This window comes from Myodes glareolus, chromosome 3 (assembly GCF_982192425.1).
Source record: "Myodes glareolus chromosome 3, mMyoGla1.1, whole genome shotgun sequence".
Lineage (NCBI taxonomy): Eukaryota > Metazoa > Chordata > Mammalia > Rodentia > Cricetidae > Myodes > Myodes glareolus.
Genome location: NC_142028.1, coordinates 86,957,181 through 86,979,330, shown reverse-complemented (window position 1 = coordinate 86,979,330; position 22,150 = coordinate 86,957,181). Strand labels below are relative to the sequence as shown.

General features: G+C 43.4%; 1 protein-coding gene across 1 annotated transcript in view; it reads right to left on the bottom strand.

Moving 5' to 3' along the window:
• The window catches only part of C8a (complement C8 alpha chain), a 55,234-nt gene extending 35,284 nt beyond the window's left edge, over positions 1 to 19,950 (bottom strand). Inside the window, exons 1-4 of the mRNA XM_048453233.3 lie at positions 19,760 to 19,950; positions 9,391 to 9,484; positions 5,528 to 5,672; positions 3,838 to 3,985 (exon numbers count right to left, since the gene is read on the bottom strand). Coding sequence (XP_048309190.3) covers positions 3,838 to 3,985; positions 5,528 to 5,672; positions 9,391 to 9,484; positions 19,760 to 19,836 — 464 coding nt within the window. The 5' untranslated portion in view covers positions 19,837 to 19,950. The remainder of the gene's footprint in view (positions 1 to 3,837; positions 3,986 to 5,527; positions 5,673 to 9,390; positions 9,485 to 19,759) is intronic.
• Between the last annotated feature and the right edge of the window lie 2,200 nt (positions 19,951 to 22,150).

The following is a 22,150-nucleotide window of genomic DNA, read 5'->3' as shown; positions in this document are numbered from 1 at the left end:
ATGGTCGGTCTCCGCAGACTCATGTTTGAACACTTGGTCTCACTGTTTTATGTGGGGGCCTCACTAGGGGACGTGTGTTTTGGGGGATATAGCTCCCCTTCTTGTTTCCTAATCCATCAAGAAGTGAGCAAGCAGCCTCACAGCATTGCCATCACATCTGTAAGACATTCCCACTGCCATGCCTCCCCCACGATGGACTGTGCCCTCAAACCATGAGCCGAAATTAATGGTTCCTCCCCTATGTGGCTTCTTGAAGGTAATTTGGTTGCAAATGTGAGAAAAGTAGCTAACACAATGAGAAGGGATCTAGCTGTCTTCCGCTGAGAGATAGTCAAAATAGTCTATAATTACACTGCAAAAGAGTCAGCAAACATATTACATAGGGGTTCAGAAAGTAAATTTGTTGGACTTGGCAGGGTATGGGCTTTAACCACTGCTACTTTTAAGGTGACTGCTGTGTTCTAAAAAAAACTCTGTAAGGACAACAGGGTTTTGCCTTCAGACTATGGTTAACCCTTGTTACAGGGCATCATGTTTCTTTTTTAAAGTGAGAAAGAGAATATGTGTATGAATAGGAAAGTCATCGAATGGCATTCGGCTTTAAAAGTGTGTAACAACAAAAACAAAAAAATCAAAATGTGTTTCTTGTTTTTGAAAGAGAGAAAACATAAAGATGGATAGGGGACAAAGTGAGGGTGTCTTGGGTGAGTGGGGGAGGGCACGGAAACATGATCAAAATTGTGTGGAGAACATTTTTAACTAAAACCAAAAAGTATATAGCAGATATATGTCATGATCATATTTTCATACATACTACCTGCATAGAGGTTTGTTTCCCAGATAGTATGCAGTGTTAATCTGAAAATCTTAACAAGGTCAGCTCTGGGGGGGAAAGAACAGGGGCCACTGGGTAAGATGCCAGCATGTAAGCAGGGAACAGGAAGACACAGTTGACACAGTTTTTGCCTCAAGTATGTATCGTATATTTAACAATAAATAAAAATTTGAAGCTGGGAAATGCTAAAATTAGGATTAAAATATCAAGAAAAGTTTCCAAGACCTTGAAAAGTGCAGAGTTATGTCAAAATATCAACTTCTTGGTATACATAGCATGGTTCAGCTAGTTTCTGTATTCAGTGTAAGAGAAACAGGCTATTCAGGACGTGTGTCACTACTGCTCCTGATCCAATCAACAGAAGAACAGAGCAGTAGCCTGCAATGTTTTTCTCTGTCGAAGAGGAGTCTTTTTCAGCTCAACACCTCAACATTCCACTACTCTGTTCACCACAGATACTTTCTAAACCAACAAGGATTCCCTTTGGTTGTGTGGTGTCCTCTAAATTTGCTTCTAAATGCTCATAGGTTGGTATTCTAAGTACCAGGATCTCAAAATGTGATGCCAATTGGAAACAGACCTGTTAAAGAAGTAACTAAGTAGAGTTGGAGAGCTGGCTCAGCAGTTAAGAGCACTGGCTTCTCTTCCAGAGGACCTGAGTTCAGTTCCCAGCACCCACCTGGCAGCTATAATTGTCTGTAACTCCAATTCCAGGGTGTCCAACATCCTTGCACAGACATACATGCAGGCAAAACATCAATGCACATAAAATAAAAATATACAAAGTTTAAAAAAACTTTAAAGAGTACGGTTAAGCCTTATCTCAGAGCATAAAATTAAAGTTAGGACAGAGATGTGTACGAGACTCAGTAAAAACCCAGACGATGGTAGCCACCTGTAAGCCCAGGAGAAAGCCCTAGAAGAAACCAGCCTGACTGACCTCTTCTTCTCAGTGTCTAGTTTCTAGAGCCATGGCAAAATACATTGGTTGTTTCAGCTACCCAGGTCAGGTATTTTGTTATGGCCGTCCTAATGAAAAGGTACAACTGGTTTCAAGAAAAGCACATGGCTTGGTGCTGTGTGTGTGAGTCTACATGCAAGTAACTACAGGATCCAAACAGTCTGGTGAGTGAGTCTAGTGTGATCTCAGAACAACTAAGGATTATAAATGAGAGCTACCTAACAGACAGTTCACAGTGTCCCTGGGTCACTTGTGACAATGACTACCTCTCACAATTCCTTCTCTGCAAAGAGGCAGCCGCCCATATCGATGTACTTCAGTGGAGCCTAGAGTTGGTGAGAAGGGAGATGGGACATACTCTGACAGAACGGAGGATGTGGAGAGCTTGGGTCATAAGCAATTCCTGCCCTCCAGGAGCTGACACCCAACGAAAAGGACAAGGCCAAAGGCAAGCCCGAATAAGCAGAATGGCAACCCCAGATCATTGCCATAAGCCAGCCCTCGTCCTGGGGGCCTGGGGCGGCTGAGATGGCTAGGTGTTCTGTGTCTCACCTGGGGGACACCCTAATAGTTGTCTTCCTCCCTGATGGTTGCATGCTGGCGTATCAGGATAGGATGTTCTATGAACTGCAGGAGGGGCTAAGGCAAGCGGGTACAGCCAAGAGCAGGTGAGGGACACTGCCTAGATTTCCTAGAAGTCATACTTTTAATTGGATACTTGGGTGCCTTAAAAATATCAGATTGGTACCTTAAACATCAGAACTCAATTTTTTTTCTTTGGTTCTATATGCAAAATCAAGATTTTTCTCGAGGTTGGTTTCCAGTGAGACATTTTTTATGGCATACAGACAGCTGCCCTTTTCACGTCCTCGTGTAGATTCCTGTCTGTAAAGTGGTGGGAATAGATTGCTGTACCTCTTCATCTCGTTCTATGGATGCCAGTTGTTTTGAATTAGGGTTCCACCCCTCTGACCTCGTTCAACCTTAATCACTCCCTCAAATCCCTGTCTACAAATGCAATCACTTTAGGTGCTTGGGGTTCTGACATAATCGGAGAGGGTCACTGTTTGGTCCATAACGCTAGGCAAGAAGTCAGTCAGGTCAGGCTATAGACAAAGATACTGTAGAAAGAAGAAACACAATTGATTAACGCACAGAAGGACTGAGTATAAGGCGTTTGGGGAATTGAGCCTAGACTTAAGGTGTACAGTGAGGAGAAATTAGAACTGAGCCTGAGTCCAGCTCAGCAGAAAAAGCTGTCATCTGAGAGGTGAATCAAACAATAGCAAGGTAGAGGTTCAAGCTCCTGTCTCACCACGAAGCGCATTTTCTTTGCACAGAATCACACTGTTAGCTTGTCCAGAGTGCAGCGAGCAAGGCTGCTAGAAATGTCAGGTCCATCTGGGGAAAGCTGCCTTGGGGATATCTAGGAAACTGTCATGGAAGATACTAGCCTTGGAAATGAAAGAAATTGGGCTGAGATGTGAGGGACAGTAGAGAGGGGAGAAGGACCAGAGGGACAGTAAAGATGACGTCACCTTACCAGGACTGTGCAAGCTGCCCTAGGAGACAAAAGCTACTTGTAGCTACAGGCACTCTTCTGTACACTGTGGAAATGTGTTGCTCTCATTGTTAATAAAAAGATGGTTGACTGATAACTAGGCAGGCTTTGGGGGACAGAGAGAATGCTGGAGAGCAAAAGGTCAGAGTCTGAGGGGTCGCGAGCCAGACATGGAAGAAGCAACATGGGGAGTTCATAGATGAGGTAAATGAGCCGCGGGGCAGCATATAGGTGAATAGAAATTGGTTGATTTAAGGTGTAAGAGCTGGATGAAGACAAGCCTAAGCTATTGGCTGAGCACTTATAATTAATGCTAAGTCTCTGTGTGGTTATTTGGGAGCAGTTAGAGGGACAGAGAAACTCAGTCTACAGTACCCTTCCGAGGAACTTCCAAAAACAGATTCATTCTGCCTCAAAACTGATGTCCCTAATGTGAGAGGAATCAGTTGCCACTCTTGAACAGCCAAGGTGGCCGCTTACCCCAAGGCTGCCCTTTCTGATCCTGGGATCGGGTCATACTGATGGCAGTCATCCTCAGTGACCACGGCGTCCTCGCAGTTGTCCTCATCCGAGCCATCGAGGCAGTCATTGTCTCCGTTACACACCAGGTGGCGTTTCAGGCAGCGACCTAAGGGAGGCGAGACTGAGGGTGCTCCCGAGAGCACATTCCCCCACATCTGCTGCCATAGACTTCCCTACCTTCACCCCCTAGTCTGTCCTGTTCTCTCTGCGTGCACCGCCTCTTCCATCCTTGCCAGCCTTCTAGCTAGGCTGTGTCCCTCAGCTCAGGCCTACCCATTTGTCCCTCTCAAATCCAGCCTCCACATCGAACCCACCAATCACCCTCTAAAATTCCAGCCCATGCCACTCTCTTGCTCTGTATGTGCCAAGGGCTCCTGTGGTGGTTTGAAAGAAAATGGACCCTATAGGCTCACAGGGAATGGCACTATTAAGAGGTGTGGCCTTGTTGGAGTAGGCGTGGCTTTGTTGGAGGAAGTATGTCACTAGGGGTGGGCTTAGAGGTCTCAGAAGCTCAATCCAGGCCTAGTGTGGCTTACTGTTTCTTTCTGTGGACCCAGATGTAAAACTCTTAGCTTCTTCTCCAGCACTATGGCTGTCTGTGTGTCACCATGCTTCTCACCATGATGATAATGAATTAAACCTCTGAGCTGTAAGCCAGTTCCCAATTAAATGGTTTCCTTTAGAAGAGTTGCCATGGTCACAGTGTCTCTTCACAGTGATAGAAACCCTGAGACAGTCCCCATCCCTCCAAATCACAATCTGAACCCTGGTTGCCCACCTTGTTCTGGCTTACCTTAGGGGTCCATCACCCAACCTGTCTCTTTCTAAAGCCCTCCTGATAAAAAGATTCTGGGAAGACTGTAAATTCCTGATTTCTCATTTTTTTTTTAAATGCCTTCTTCTGGAAGCTTCAACTGCATTTTCCAAACCTCAAATCAAATGCCATTTTAAGGACTGTCCTGAGTCCTCAAAGATTATTCTGGTATACCCCACCACCACCAGAGAATTACACACAGTCCGAAGCTATCCTGTGAAACTGTAATTGGCCTCTTGTAGGTCTCTCTTCCTAACAGATCAGGACTTCCTCAAGGTCAGATATTTTGCTGTTAATTTGCATATTAACAGCAGGTGGTACACTGCTTGGAACTTAATATGTACCTAGTAAGTGTTTGTTTAATAAATGTTATCTATTAACTATGAATTGCACTTTCTCTAAATAAAATATATTTATTTATTTATCTTTTTATATGAAATATATATATGAATCAAAATTTTTTGGACTGGCTCAGCAATTAAGAATGTGTGTAGTTCTTGCATAGGACCTGCATGCAGTTCTGAGCACCCATACCAAGTGGTGGTTCCTATCATATAGACTATCACTCCACTCCAGAGGATCTGGTGCCCTCTTCTGGCCTATATGGGCACCTGCACTCACACGTGCACATACCATCTTTCTATCAATAATTTTAAAATAAAATAGGTATTTTTTTAAAAAGAAAAGTTACACGAGTTACTAGTTTGACTTAAAATGCACATTTCTGGGTCCTTACCCAACAGTTAGGAGTCTGCACAGTAACCAGCTTCCAAGTACGACTCGGCGCGCTGTGTTTGACAAGTGCAGCTGTTGTAGCGTTGGCATGCTACTCACCTGTCTCTTTACACTGGAAATCCTGTCCACACTGTGCTTGCCTCAGACATGGTGTGGGGCTGTTACAGCTGGCCTCATCCCAGATGTCACCACTGCAGATGGCTCCCCCAAACTTGCTCGGCTGCAAGAGGCTCCGGTGTCGGTACTAAATCAGATTGCGAACCAAACATCGTCTTGTCAATCAATCATCCAAGAGCTATGCAGGCAGGTCTCAGCTCAGCATAAGGAATAACTGCTTCGTGATTGAAAGCTGCCTTCAGGGCTGTCTTAGAAGGGGACACACGAGCATGCACCGTGGTGTTCAGACAGGTGGCACAGTCATTACGGAATTCGGAATGCAGATGTGAAGGATCGAATGAAAGACTGGGACAGATGTGCACTGAAGGTCTTCTTACCTCCTAGGGAAGACCTCTGTTCCCATAGTCAACCAACTACAAGGATTTATCTTTCAAAGCCCATGGCTTCCCTCCCCTGGGCAGCCTTCCCTGACTCAACCCTGTACCCAACAAATCCTCCTTCTTCCTTAGCACTTGTCAAGCACAGCGGTGACAAAGCACCTGGCTCTCTGTCTATCTTATCCACCATCTCAGTGAGAAAGTCACAGGCTGAGATGGAGTAGTGGAAGGAAATGAGGGAAGGACAGCCTTAGGGGACGTTGTATATTCAGACTTGGTCTCTGGTCGGGTATAGCTTTAGAGGCCATTGCCATTCTGCTTTTGCAGGGTTTCTGTTTGTCTGTCTGTTTGCTTCTGGTCTTGCCATCTCCTCTTTACTTGACATATATTTCCTATGGTTCTGATAAGGATGGCCTCCCTCCCCCTCTTCCCCCCATCACAGAGGAAGGTGAATACAAGCCAGGCCTTGATGGTCAGAGCATCGTATCTGCCTGTTTGCAATGACTTCTTCAGGGACTGCTCTCAACCCAACGTGAGCCAATAATAGCTATCTCTCATGATTCTGTTTTGGGGAAAAGTGATGTTTCTAGAAATTACGGCACTCAAGTAGCTACATATCCACTATGGAGAAATGAATAGACTTAAGAGGAGACATTGTCTCAATCCCCGAGTCAAGTCTTGGCTACATACGAGTGAATACGTGTTGATTTAAAGACAGAAAGAATTAAAACACATGACAAACTTGGGGTTCTAGAGTTTCATGATAAGGAAGGACTTCCTGACCTGAAAAATGTACAAGGGTCAGGTACTGGTATAGAAACAGGAGGCCGAAAACCAGGATATCAGGAGAAATGTGAGGTCTCACTGCCTTCTAGAAGTTTAGAGTCCAGCTGAGATACAATATATGATAACACAAAACACAGTGCCAGGAAAACATCCCTGGAATGATCGACAATGAAACATTTAGCCCTTTGTATTATTAGTATTTCTGCCTTTGACCATGGCTCAGCCAAAGGTGCTTCCCTCAAGAATGTTAACAAGCCAAGAAGCAGTGACTGAGCATTTGTGAGTTGCTTCTTTAATCTGTGAGTCCCTGGTGCCTGTGCCCAAATTTAAGTCCCAGTTCCGTCTTTCTCAATGGGCAAACTCCCGACAGTGGGCAATAGTGCCTGTTCCCTCTATTGGTTTGGGAAAGCCAAACCAGACAATGTGTTTATGTAAAGCATTGCTGCAGTGCCTGGAACATAGGGAGTCTTGACAAATGGTGACTATTAGTGCCATCACTGTCCTTCCTGTAGTGTCTGTACTTGGGACAGTGCTGTGAGCCTCCGGGTTCATTTCTATCTGTTCCCTGTTTACTAGGTTGCTATCAAATAATGGAGACAGCATGCTGTAGGAGGCCGAGTGTCAATACTCCCTGAGGGACCTCTCTGTACGGTTGCTGGCGGCTTCTGTCATTAAAGCATAATTTTCTTGTCTATGTAGTAGGTAATGCTTCTTCCCGGAAATGCACATCTTTGTTTGGGTGACTTTGAGAAGAAGAAACATAGTAATAAATAAAACAAAGGTGGTCCTTTACTTAAATAATTAAGAGGATTTAATATCGTAAGGATTTCTTCACGGACACGTACATCTTCCCCGGTATTTAGGGAAGTAATTCAATTCCGACAGAAACTGTAAGAGATTCCCTGTGCAATCTGGTTCCTAAACAAAAACATGAGAAAAGGGCCGGCTTAAGATATTCAATAGGTTGAGTAATGGCCAACCAAAAGTATAACTCCAAATCTGTAAAAGGTTTCAATTTGCTCTTATTCGCAAAAGCATATGCTGAAAATATTAGCAGTTTTGAGATGTGGTTATTTGGGGTTTTCTGAGTTGCCCAAAGTATTACTGTACTTTATTAGAAGAAGGAGATAGAGATTGCAGGGGGAGACACAGGGAGAAGACGCAAAAGAAAAAGAAGCAATCTGTCTAGAGAGACAGAGGGGAGAGATATAGCCATAGGCCAAGGACTGTTGGCAAGCACCAGCAGAGAATGAGGCAATGCACACGTTCTCCCCTGGGGTCTCCAAAAGGAGGCAGGCACCACTCACACGTCTATTACTTTCTTCTGGCCTCCAGGACCCCAAGGGGACAAATGTCCTTTGTATAAAGCTGCCATGTTTGTAGAAATGTATTATCATTGCTTGGGGGGTTACTATATATCAGGATGAAGTTGGAATGCAGGAGCCGACTTTAAACAGGTGAGGTGTGAGGGTGCTTTGTCATTTCTTTGCACTAGGAGAGGCAGGGTGCTTAATCTTAGAGCTTCAAGTTCAATAATTCAGGTTCACATTGTGTTTCCACTGCCTCTTAGCTCTATGATTTTTTTTAACAAATCAACAACATTCACAGTGCATCTCAGCTTGTCAGAGGAGTGGAGAGGCAGGATGAGCACCAATAGGCCCACCGAAGCTCTGCTCAGTTCAAGGTCATGGAGGAGCCGGAGAGGGGGTCCGGACTATGGCTATAAAGATCCAGGATGTGTGTCAAACACCTGCTATGTGCCAGGTGCCTTTGTCCATGTCACTCATTCAGCGTCCAGGAACCCCACACTGTAGGCACTGGTCTGCTACCACAGTGAGGTGCAGAAAGGGCAAAGAAAAATAAACCCACAGTAACAGAGAAGCTAAGAAGCGGCATTCAACCGAAACTGTGTGACTGCAGGGTAAACACTTGAACTTGACAGCATTGCCCTGACACACTCTATCCAGGCAGTGGTGTCTGAAGCAAAAAGGCTGGGGATGATGGAACCTACCAGACTACATCCTATACAAAGGCAGGTACCGCCTGAAGGGATTCATAAACAATATAAACGCAGTACCCGTGTAGTACCTGTGTAGACTGCTTTTTGTCAACCTGAGCCAGTGCGTCTGAGTCAATGAGATTTTTCTCTTTATCCTTTCAGATAAGACTGGATTTGGGAGCTACCTTGAATCATTCTAATTCTAAATGGGCACCACCATGGGCATGACTATATATTAGGTGTGCTGGGCTTTTCAACCTTGGGGATAGCTTGGTGGCATTTGCAAACTTCTGTTAGGCCCAGGGAACTGCTCAGAGTTGTGATGCTCAGCTTGCTGTGGGCATCTTGGCTCTTTGTTGCTATGCCATCCAGCGGCCCTGCCAGATTACCTTCACTAGAGGGCAAAGCGCTGGCCAGTACCCAGAGAATCCATGGAGCTTCAGTGCGCCTGTGTCCTGGTGGCTATTTTCCTGTGTCATAATGCAGACCCTTTCAGCAGCCCCGCCCCAGGATGTCTGACAAACAAAATCAGGAGAGGCAGGCACAAGCCTCACCATCCAGGTATCCAGGGTTTCCAATGCTCTCTCTAGAGCCCTAGATTCATAGTCCCAGCTGCTTGTTGCCATTGGTACCTAATGCAGAGATCAGATTACAATACCCTGAAATGTTCCTAGGTGACTTACCTTCATGTCCTGACATGGAAAACAATCTGTCCATTCTGACCAGCTGCTCAATTGACAGGCAACTGGCTCAGGGGTCACAGCTCGGCTAACCCGCCTAAAGTGAGAAAATAATCATTTTAAAGATTAAAACGACAGCAGAAGAGAACTGTGGGAAAATCTCAAGCTATCTGTCTATCTCCTTATTCATTCACTTATTTATCCTCGCATACAACACATCTTAACAATATCCTGCCTCCCTCCCTTCCTTCCTCCCAATCTCCTTTCATTTCCCCTACCATAACAAGATGCTGTAAGGCTAAACATAAACCTTCATATTCAAGGGTGGACTAGGCAATCCAGTATGAGGAAACAGGTCCCAAGGGCAGGCAAAAGAGCCAGAGTCATACCCGTTCCCACTGTTAGGAGTCCAATAAAAGCTCCAAGCTAAAGAACCACAGGATGTATGCAGAGGGTGTGGTGAATACCTAGGCAGGACCCATAGTTGCTGCTTCAGTCTCCATGAGCCCCTGTGAGCCCCGCTTTGTTGATTCTGTGGACAATGTTCTCCTGCTGACCTTGACCCCTCTGGCTCCTACCATCCTACAACACTTCTGCAGAGTCCCTGAGCTCCACCTAAGGTTTGGCTGTGGGTCTCTGTATCTGCTCTCATCAGTTACTGGAGGAAGCCTCTCTGACGACAATTAAACTAAGCATCAATCTATGAATATAGCAGAATATCATTAGGAATCATTTCATTGACTTTTTTATGGTTAGTCATGATTGGTTCTACCCAAGGCCTCTGAGCCATCCAACTTCTGGATCCTGGCCATTCAGGCAGTGTCAGATGTGGGCTCCTACTCAGGTTAGACCAGTCACTGACTGGGCTCTCCCACAAGCTCTGAGACACCAATGCCCAGCACATCTTCCTGGCAGGGCAGTTTGTGGGTCATAGATTGTTGGATGGGTTGGTGTCCCAGTCCCATCACTGGGAGAGACAGCTTGGGCTGGAGAGATTATTCAATCACCAAGGCTCGGCTCACAATCAAAAATATAAGACTTCAATGTATACACATAATCCCTACCTTTCCAGGGATGTTTGCAAACTTTAGTCTCTGCTGGTTGTCGAACCCAGCTCCTATCAGAGTATTCCATTCTGAACTAGTGAACAAGGCAGAAGGTCTGTAGGCACTGCTGAGCCCCTTTCTCTGCCCTCGGGTGTCTAGCATTCTCAAAGCCCCTTCTCCTTGATGTAGAATTAGCACGCTTGTAATATATTGGTAAAATTCCTGTCTCCACCAGAGTCCAAACCCTTGGAATTCAGGCCTTTGTCTCTATTGCTACTGAATCCTACCATCTGTCATGAGTGGACTCGTGGAAGTTGTTCAGAAAAGAGAAAAAGAAGAAAGAAGAAGAGGGGAGAAGGAAGGGATGGGAAATAGAGGTCAGGGAAAAGAAGAAAGGGAAAAATAAGGCCTATTTCTGGGAAATAGGCAGTGACATTTTTAGATTTGCTTGAACCTGATTCCTAGTTAGAGCTAAAATAATCTTGACATCTAGAAATGCTGAGAGATCAAAGCCACGGGTCTTTTTTTTTTTCTGATATACTATCCTAAAATTAAAGAACGCTTTAGAGAAACATGGAGAGAATTTACAAGCCAAAGATTTGGGGATCGAAGAGGGCTTGCATTCTCCCTGCACCTCACTGAAGAACAGTCAAGGTAAGGCTACAGCCTGTGCTGTGATGTCACAGTGGAGGGAAACAAACAGTAAAACCAGGCCGCTGAAAGCAGCGACCCAGACAGTAATGCTACAGGGCTGCCGCTTCCCAAGCTCATGACATGATGTCTAGACAGAGACACATGGTGATGCTGTCCCAGGGGCCAGACACAGAAGGAACACCAGGACCGCCACTAAGTCACCTCCGGCCAACATGACCAATATTCTCTCATCATTTTAATGAATTTTTAAATGTAGTTCATTTTTGATGATTCTACAAGTCATGCATTCACATTAAAGAAAGTATAGCAACAATTATAAAAAAAATTATCTCAAATCTTACCACCATTAATATTTTATTATATTTCATTCCATTCTATTTTCATAATATAGTTGAGGGCATACAGAGTATCACGTTGTATGTTCTGATCTTTCCCACTTAATACAGAAGAGTTATAAACTATTTATGATGACGGTGTATTTGCTTTACTATTCCATAATAAATAGATATTTGAGCCCCAAGTTTTTCTGAATTCTAAGCTATTTCTGGCAATGGGATCTGTAGAATGGAGTGGTTTATTTTATTTACTTTTTTTGGTTATTTTTTTGGTTTGGTATTTTTTACTTTTTTAAATTGATTTTTATTGAGCGCTACATTTTTCTCTGCTCCCCTCCCTGCCTCTCCCCTCTCCCCTTCAACCCTCCCCCAAGGTCCCCATGCTCCCAATTTACTCAGGAGATGTTGTCTTCTTCTACTTTCTACTTCCGATGTAGATTAGGTTTATGTAAGTCTCTCTTAGTGACTGCATTATTGTCTAAGTTCTCTGGGATTGTGGTTTGTAGACTGGTTTTCTTTGCTTTATGTTTTAAAACCACCTATGAGTGAGTACATATGATAATTGTCTTTCTCTGTCCTGGTTACAAGCATCATTTAAGAATGGCTAACCCAGGAACGGTTGATTTTAAAGTTTGTGACACATATTGCCAAATAGCTTTCCCGGGGAGCTGTAGCCATTCTTAAATAATGCTTGTGGTGTGATGTGGTTCACACTTCAAGGTTTTTCTGTGTTGGAAGCTGAGTCTCCAGCAATGCAGTGTTGGGAAGATGGACTCTCTACGAGATAGGACCCACTGTAAAGCATCACATCACGGAACGTCATCCACAGGAAGGGACTGATGCTGGTCTCTCAGTGCCTGGGTCTGTGAAGGTGGGCTGCTGGACCAGGAGCAGTCTCGCCGTTCCTTCTCCAGCCTCTTGCTTTCTGGCTGACTACGCTTTCTCTTCTACAATATGTTTCTACCATGACGCCATCTGCCCTGTTGTGACTGAGCCAAAGGCCATCATCAGAGCCAAGAAATGCCAGCAGTGTACACTTAGGCCTCCAGAACCACGAGTGAAATAACCCTCTTCATTAAGTGCCCAGCCACAAGCATTTGGCTACAGCCGTGCAAAATGCATCCGTGACCCTTAAAGAGGTACTGATAATTCTGTGACCTATGAAATCTTGACAAATAATTTGAGAGTATCTCCCAGATAGCAAGAACCTGCTCAGTCAGTAAGAAACCTAATCTGAGGTACCAGAACCCGGGAGCATGTGAGACTAATCAGGCCTTGGCTTCTAACTTGCTTGATATTACTAGTGAGTTCCTCTGTATATATGCCTTCATGTCCTTCATCCATTCAAACGGTACAAGTTCTATGGTGTTGCTGCACATTCTTCAAAGCTTGATCTCTAGTGTGCCAGTTTTGTAAACTATAAATCCATGGTGGGGGGGGGGGGAGGAGAAGACAGAAGACAAGTTCCACGGTCAAATTCATTTGAATAAATTGCCTACAGTGTGCCATGCGGGAACATTGAAAATGCCTGACAGAGTTAGGGGCTCTGCATTTCGCTTTGCTCACTCCATTATTTCCTCACTTATCTTAACCTCAAACCATTTTTTTTCACACAACATCTGTAGGGCTATTGAACACAGCTGGAGAAACGCAGATAGCAGGACTTTAGAGTCTATCAGCGAGCTGCATGTCTGCTCCCAGGTTCTACCACTCACAACCAAAACCAGAGATAACAACTTGGAAAACTCTTTTGAATGTGGAGTGAGATTGTGTGTGAGACCCTGAGCTGCAGCCTAGAACACATTTCTTTTCCTAATACTTTCTATTTAGCCACGTGCAAACTTCTCCATCTGCATCAGAAATGTCCAGAAATATACCCCGAACAGGGCTGGGCCATGGACCACTGAGGTACTTCCTCTCCCTTCCCCTCTCCTTCCCCTCCTCTCTTTCTCTCTCTCTCTCTCTCTCTCTCTCTCTCTCTCTCTCGCTCTCTCTCGCTCTCTCTCTCTCTCTGTCTCTCTCTCTCTCTCTCTCTCTCTCTCTCTCTCTCTCTCTCTCTCTCTGTGTGCACACCCACATGTGTGTGCATGCTTTATATGTATGAACAAGCATGTAGGCCAGAGGTCAATATTAGATGTCTTCCTGAATTGCTCTACACCTCTTTTATTAATTCAAGCTTTCTCACTGAGCCTAGAGCTCGCTGATTGGCTAGATTGGCTGCCCAGCAAGCCCGGGGATCCCCTTGTTGCTACTTTCCCTGCACTGGGATTACTACCGCACTCTGCTGCCCTGTTTTTTCACCAGTGTTGGGTCTTCAAACTCCTGCTGTGTGGCAAGTACTTCACGAACTGAAACATCTCCCCAGCCCTCATCTACTTTTTAACTCAGGTTGGCATGTTAGAAAAGGGTTTAAAATCTAGTTGAATATGCAACCCGGGAGTCAAATGTTTGACCCCACAGTGTGGCCACCTCAGGAACTTAGAAAACAAAATAATTAATTAGCTACTTACTGATCCAAAGCCAGTAGGTCAGAAAGCCTATCTGATTAAGACAAGGGGGCACCCTAATACACAGGCTCAGTTTCTAGCCAAAGCCGATTGTCACTAATGATATAATCTTGAGCTAATCCATTCAATTACATAGGAATTATATCATGAGATGAAGGTATTTTAAATTTAGCTTTGAAAGTGATCCCTCTTCAGCACCCTATTCACCGCTAAGCCCACCGGAGAGTTGTACAACTTCATCAGACTTGCTCTGTGTTGGCCACAGCTTCCTCTAGAAGCTTGCTCCCTCTGACCTCCTCAATACAACCTCCACTCGCTCTCTTACTCAGTGGTCAGTACCTTGGGCTTCTCTAAGAACTGGAATTCTTCAGGACACCTCTTTGTTTTTCCTCTTCTCGCTTTTCTTACTCTCAAGGAGCCGAGATTCGCTCCACCAGCATCGCGTACCATCCGTGCCAGGGCTGTCCAAGTTCAGCTCGCCCCCCTGGACTGCATTTCTGCCCAGCTGCTCCCCACCAGGCTCCCCTGCTTCACATCCCCACTCCTCACCTCAGCACAGAAAACATTATGATCCTAAGTTGAACTTCTTAGGTTTGACAGGGGGAAACTAAACTGAATGCTGGGAGAAGGAAGGTGGAGTTTAGAGAAGCCATGTAGGTCTACCAAAGACAGATGCTGGAACTTTACCCAGTAAGCCACAGCCCTGTGGCGATACACAGATCAATGGAGATGGGTTAAATGAAGATGTAAGAGCTAGCCAATAAGATGCTAGAGCTAATAACCAATCAGTGATTTAATTAATACAGTTTCTGTGTGGTTATTTCAGGTCTGAGCTGCCAGGCAGCTGGGAAACAAACAAGTGGCCTTTTACAACAACTGTCTTAGTGACTTTCAATTGCTATGCTGAGATACCATGACCAAGACAACCTATAGAAGAAAGAGTTTATTGAATTTGCAGTGTCAGTGAGTGAGCCAGGGACCATAAATGGCACAAACATGAAGCATAGAAAGAGACAGGCAGACACAACGCTGGAGCCGTAGCCTAAATCTTACATCCTGATCCCCAGGCATGGAGTAGAGATAAAGAAAGCTAAATGAGATTGGTGTGGGTTTTCAAATCTCAAAGCCTGCCCCCAGTGACACACCTCCTCCAACAAGGCCACGCCTGCTAGTATTTCCCAAACTGTTCTACCAACGGGGGACCAGGTATTCAAACACATGAGTCTATGGGAACCATTCTCATTCAAACCACCATAGCCTGTAAGCTACAGGAGGATCAAGATTTCATTTGCCTTATTTTACTACCTAGTAACTACTATATCCATATTATTTACTTATTAAATAAACAACAAATTAATAATACCAAAAAAAATCTACAAGCCACATGGCATTCCACACACACTTTTAGTTCCAAGAGTGTACCAGAATTTCGTGCATAATTCATACTCAATGCCGTTTGATGCATAGCTTATGCTTAGTTACTCTGAATATCAATCTCTATATTACTGTGACTCACTTTTGAGTCCCAGCCACCCAATTGTGTATGTTAATTAGAAGACCGTGTTGCCTGTATGCATATTAATTCCAGTCATCTTGATGACTGCTAAGAACATTCACATGGCTCTGGCCCAGACACTTGGGCAAACACACTTTGATGCCTATAAAGGGAATAAAATAAAAAGAAGAAACTTGATTGACACTTCCTTGGCATCTACTATGTATACATAGGGGTTACTACAGAAGTGATGATTCCACTGGATGCTTAGGTGTTTTTATGTTTCCTCTAGGATTGAAGTCTTCGTTTACATTTTTTTTTTCAGTCTCCCTAGAGGATTCTGGTTTTTGTCAGTAGAAATGATAGGATGAAGATCTTTGAGCTCTCTTAACTCCAAATGAAGACCATGACTTGTTTTCAAAGCAGGAGCTCATTTTTCATTTTCAAAGAGGTAATTTGTTTTGGTTTTTTTTTTTGGTGGGAGGGACTGGTGATGGTTCTGGTGATAATGCTGGTCCAGAGGCTGGAAGACTGTGTGTGCCACCACACATCTCAGTGGGACACACCAAATTGCTCCATCTTCCCCTGGTATTCAGTTTGAAGGATTATTAAAAAGCAACTTAAGAAGCATGAAGTGGCAATGATGTATAATGTTTATAAAATGGCAAATAAGAAATCTTGTTACCCAAATCTCTCCCTCTTTCTTGCTGGCACTCAGATTTTCTCTGTAATATGAGTCAAGTAAACTATTTGTTAATTCTTGTGTAATGTAACCATTTTCAGGATAAGGTAATAGAATTCACTGACAAAAATACATTATAATAAATGTCAAAGGAAGTTATACAAATGAAATTACAATATTAGAACTGCTATAATATCATTTGAACAGTGACTGTAATAAGTTTATGTTATACATTATAAATTTTATAGAATAACAACAAAAAGGTAGAATAGTTACTCTATCCACTTAAAATTATAAAATACTAAATTTAAAAGATGATCTGAGAAAGAGAGAGATATGGAAACAAGATATAGGACAAATAGGAAATAGTAAGATGATGAATTCAAAGACACCCCGCACCAATAATTACATTCAATATAAATGGTCTAATTACTATCACTAAAAGACAGAGACTGGGTCTGGAGTGGTAGCTCAGTTGAAAAATGCCTGCCTTGTATATAAAATGTCCCAAATCCAATGCCCAGCACAACCATAATAAGGAGGTAATGATGATGATGTGATGATAATGATGATACTAATAATGGATAATCAACTAAGCCTTTAAAAAAGACAGAGATCATATTTAGACTATATCTACATGATAATCATTTTAAAAATATGGTCATATATAGTAAAGCAAAACATTAGACAACCATTTGCCATGAAAACACAAGCAATAAGCAAACAAGAATGACTGCATTACTATTAAACAAATACACTGTGAATTAAAAATAATCATCTAAGATAATGAAAGCATTTCTCAATGATGAAAGGACTGTTCATCAATAAGACAGTCCTGTGTGATGGCTCATCTCCATGGTCTGTTCTACTGGGTTCAGGATCACTGGGGAGACTGCTAAAGCTCACCCTCTGAGTGCATCTATGAAGACCTGTCCAGGAAAACATAACTGAAGAGAAAAGGCCTACCCTGAATGTGTGTGGTACCATCCTATGGGCTGAGGGCCCTGTCAGAATCAATGGTATAAAAGAAAGAAGCCAGCCAAGAGCAGACATCCCCTTCTCTCTGCATCCTCTCTGCTGTGGGATGGACCATCCTACTCTCCTCCATCGTACTGCCCCTGTGTGATGTGCTGAAGTCTCTGAAATTGCTGAGGAAAATGCAATATTCTTCCCTTGAGTTGTCATTGTCCCCTCAGTCACTCTGTCATAGTGATGCTGAAAAATAATTAATCCATCTAATTCAATCTCTCTCTCTCTCTCTCTCTCTCTCTCTCTCTCTCTCTCTCTCTCTCTCTTCTGTGTTTAATTTAATTTAATAACACAGCTTCAACAGATACATGATACATACTGATAGAACCAAAACAGAGAGAGGGAAACCCACAAGAATAGTTGAATAATACTGCCTGTCACCTCTCTTAGTAAGTAATAGAACAAAGAGATGGAAATTTAAGCAACAGGGACTGGAGAGGTGGCTCAGAGGTTAATCAACAGGTTTCTCAACTTGTTTGCAAGTATTTATACCAAACAACATAGAATATCCACTAATCCTACATTCTTAGCCATTAAAGAAATCTTGGTGGGCAGTGGTGGCGCACGCCTTTAATCCCAGCACTCGAGAGGCAGAGACAGATGGGTCTCTGTGAGTTCGAGGTGAGGCTGGTCTTTGGTATCAAACAGAGTAAGTTCCAGGAGCTCCAAAGCTACAGGGAAACCCTGTCTCAGAAGAAAAGAAAGGAAAGAAGGAAGGAATCTCAATAAATTGAAAGAATTTTAATAAGTTTTATAACTAACACATACCAAAACATCTTACTTGTTTAAAATGTGTTCTAGAGAATCACTGATCTTGAGACAAATTGTAACTTCCTTCCATGGCTTTAAGATCTTATACTTACACAATCCCTATCTCTTTCAAGAGAGTATAAAGAGCAAATGTTAACCATGAGCTTACAAAGTAAACATGAGCCATGAAACACACGCGCGCGCGCACACACACACACACACACACACACACACGTGTACGTGTGCACACATACATCTTCCATGTCAGGTATCTCGTGGAATTTTATTTGGGGATAAAAACAAGTGCTGTTGCAAAAAATCCAACAAAATGTTCAAGTCTCTAATTGATCTGTATAAATCTGGAAGACCCATGCCAATTGGCACATTATAAATTTCTTCTTTCTGATTGCTGTCAGCCATCCAAACAAACGGAAAAATCAACAATAACAGCCCTCTGCTTGCTGTCCCTGGGAGCTGCTCTGAGTGAATACTCACTAAGTGGGAGGCATTGTTCCGTTGTTCTAGGTACTTTCAAGCCTTTAATTCCCGCTCTTAATTTCCTCCCATTTTACAAGTGAGTAAAATGAAGCCCTGAATGCTTATGTAATTTGCTCAAGATCAAACAACTATTAATAGCAAGTGCCAGCACCGGGATTTGAACCCAGGGGGATGATGCTATCATGTAACTTTCTATTTTTCAAGACCAATGTCAGAAGCACCGGCAGTGAACACAAGAGCCCCATGGTTTCTCCCGCAGCACTTTGTATGCTGCTGAATCAGATCTCTTCTGCCTTGACTTGAATTTTCCCTCTTCACTGATCTGTCTTGTTTGATAAGTTCATCAAACATCAAGACTCTGTTCGTTTTCAGAAAGGATTACAATGATAAGCTTTTATACTTGAGAGTATCTCAGCTGAGATTTCCTTCACCAGCGACCTCTTGCCTGAGCTTCTAATTATTAGCGATGAATTTTATGATGTTTCAAGAGTGTATTTGTTGAAAATGTAAGTTACAGATTATCTGCTTGTAAAACACAACTCCCCCTCTGAACTGTTACTTAAAGGGAATTTCTCTCTGACTCTAGCATTTAAACAATAATGATTCAAAATTGAGTTAACTAATAAGAACTTGAAAATAATTCTATTTAAAACCTCCAATGGTTAAGAGACAGAGTGTGCTTAAAAGCTATCTGTTTCCAAAGTGAAGTTAAAATGCTTCTTAAGAACCATGAAATATTCAATAATGATATATAATCATGTGAAGCCAGGTTAGAAATCTCAGGAAAAACAAATAGGCAAAATGTAACAGACATGGGAAAATATTACCTCTGCTATAAGCCCAGAGCAAAGGTTTAGAATGATATGGCTGAGTCTCTCTATGGTTTCTTGTTTTCCACCTACAAAAATATTTGCAAATATTATTTATATATATCCTCCCAACAGGTGTAAGGTGATAGATTTTTGCCATTTTTTTTTTATATATAATGAAGTGTAGGCTAACAGCCTCACATTGCTTGAGGAAAATACTACTTATTAAATGCCGACTGTATGCAGAGTAAATTGTAAGTCCAGGATTTGATTACACCTACATTAGCTGTTAGAGACAAGGTATTTTAAGTCTCAGTCTACAGAGGAAAATCGAGAATCAAAGAGACTGAATGATTCGGTCTGGATTGCTGCCGAGGACTGGGGTGGTAATTCCCAGCTAGACAGATCAGACTAGTACTAACTGGCTTTTCCCCTGTCCCAACTCCTTTACTGGATTGGAATAGTATGAAAAAGAGGTTCCACGACAACACAGCCCACTGCCAGCATCACATATCTTTGTCCCCCAGCAGAGAAGCCCAATTCTGCAACGATCTAAAGTCCACTTACTTGTTCACTTTCTCTTGTGCAGTTACCCCGGGATGCCATGAGATCAAAGACAAGCCAAAGAGAACAATGATAAGCATCCTATCCAAAAGTCACCATCTAGCATCTATGTGAAAGCAGAAAATAGCCTGCTTTAGAAGTTATAGAAATCTCCAGGGTGGAACCCCAAACACCTATCAGATGTTCACAATGATCAGAAGTTCCTTAGTTCCCATTCAATGTGATTAACCAGTAACCAAGGTATCGATTAGCTAAACACCTTCAAAATGGCCCCAAGCCCTTTAGCCCTTTTGGGGAAATCGCCACGTGACTAAGAAAAGGTGATATTTAACTAAAACAGTTCAGTAAAGAGTTGTCTTTCCAGAGACAGACAAAATGCAAACCCAAGACGCAGTTGCCAGAGACCCCGTGTTTCCTATTGGCTCTTGGAGCTCCTGAGGTCAGAACAGTCTGTTGTTCAAGACAGCAGCAAGGCTCAAGGCTCACCTAGCACATCAGCTCAGATGCAGGCATCCAGGAAGGTTCAGGAAAGTTAACCGTTTCCTAGAGGTTCTGCTATACATTACCAAACATCTGAGAATGCACGAGGTTCACTGGACTTTCTGCTCTCGATTCAATAACTGAATATCCTCAAGATCCAGTCTGTTTGTGTCGCAAGGGGACCAGATGTCTTAAATATACATCTTGAGAAACTCTCTCTGGAATGATAACGCCAATCATGGCCAACACATCTGCACCGAAGATGCCATTCCTGGATATAATCTTCCACTCTTCCAGACATAAATTAAATCAAGGATATAGAGATGGGCAGAAGATAGACGAGCAACTAGTCAAAAGCTATTAAGTACTACTAAATGATAGGCACTTAGTCCTCGATCAGGAATTCTGCCTCATGAAAAGTACTAAGTCCGTACTGCCATTGAAGTGGGAGCTCAGGTCCCAGCTAGCTGGCTCAAGGATGTGCCGTTGTCTTGCTGTGCTTGGAGAGGTATAAATTGGTCTTAGGATTAGCCAGTTGTGTCTTCACTGACCTCAATGGGGAAGCACTAGCTTGCCTGCCTGAGAAACGCACATCTGGTTCATATATGGAAACTCCAGCGAGGCTGTCAGTAGTTCCTTCTTTCCTCTTCTCAGAGGCAAAACTTGGCAGATGTGAGCTCCAGCTCTGAACGCTGGAAGGAACCTAAGACTGCATCTGTCTGTCTCCCATTTCTCTTCAGTTTTGAGGCCGAGGTGGTCTTAGCCACAGTTCTCCCATGCATATACATCATTTGAAAACTTTCTTGTCTTCTTTTTGCACCAGAAGCCAAATTGGTATTTTCTGTACTGTGTCTACAAATGTGGAGATGGGGTTGTTACATCTGAACACTCGGAGTACTGTATCTGAACCCTACCTTTCTCCTAACCCCCAAAATCCATTGTATGAAAAGTTCTTGTCTCAGACATGCAGATTTCCCTGGGACTGGAACTCAGGGTCCCCAACCACTTTCATAGATTTCTTTATGGGGAACAGACCTCCCCAAACACTGTCTTCTTAAGTAGGCATGTCATTGGTCACTTGGCAATGCCCAAGGATGTTTGTGATTGCCTTCATGGTGGAGGTGTTACAGGCATCCAGTGGATCAAGTCAGAGGATGAGGCTCAATATCCCACAATGCACAGGGATCCCCACTATAAACAAAGATATCTGACCCTAAGTGTCAATAGAACCTATGTGGGAAACACTGTCTACAAGAGTCTAGCCTGCCTTCTTCCTTGGAGTTCTGGGTCCCTCTTCTTTTTACGTGTATGTGATGATGGCATGTTCTTTTCAGAACAACTCCCTCTTGAAGTTTACCAGGTGACTATTCATTCTCCTTACCACAAACCTCAGTGACACTCAGGATTCCCGAAAGGCCTCAGTTACCTCTCCCCTACATCCTTCAATATTGTCATTTAAATTATATTGCCTTCCTCTGTAATGTTCCCTCCTTCTTGCTTTATCCACACTACCACAAACCATTCCCCCCAACGAAATCTAAACTGACTCCTGGTGGGGCCACATTTCTCCTCTGTCCACATCAGGGCTGATCTCATCTTCAAGAAAATGGAATCTGCCACTGCTCTCCTGCTCCAGGGTCTTCTGTGGCTCCCAACTGTCTACGAATCAAAAGTATAAACTCCTCTCTAAACAGGAGCCCACCCAACTTCATGTCCTTAAACCACCTCAAGCATTTTAGTGTCCCTCTGGTACAATCTAGGTCCCTCTGCCTGCCTCCCACTTTGCTACTCTGGTGACATTGTTCATCTTGCCTCTTCCGCCAGAGCCATCTTTAGCCACCCCCCATCTTTCTGTCAAGAGGCTTCTCCAGGTCAAGTCCAGTGTGGGTATCTGTCAGGTGGCTTCAGTAGAAG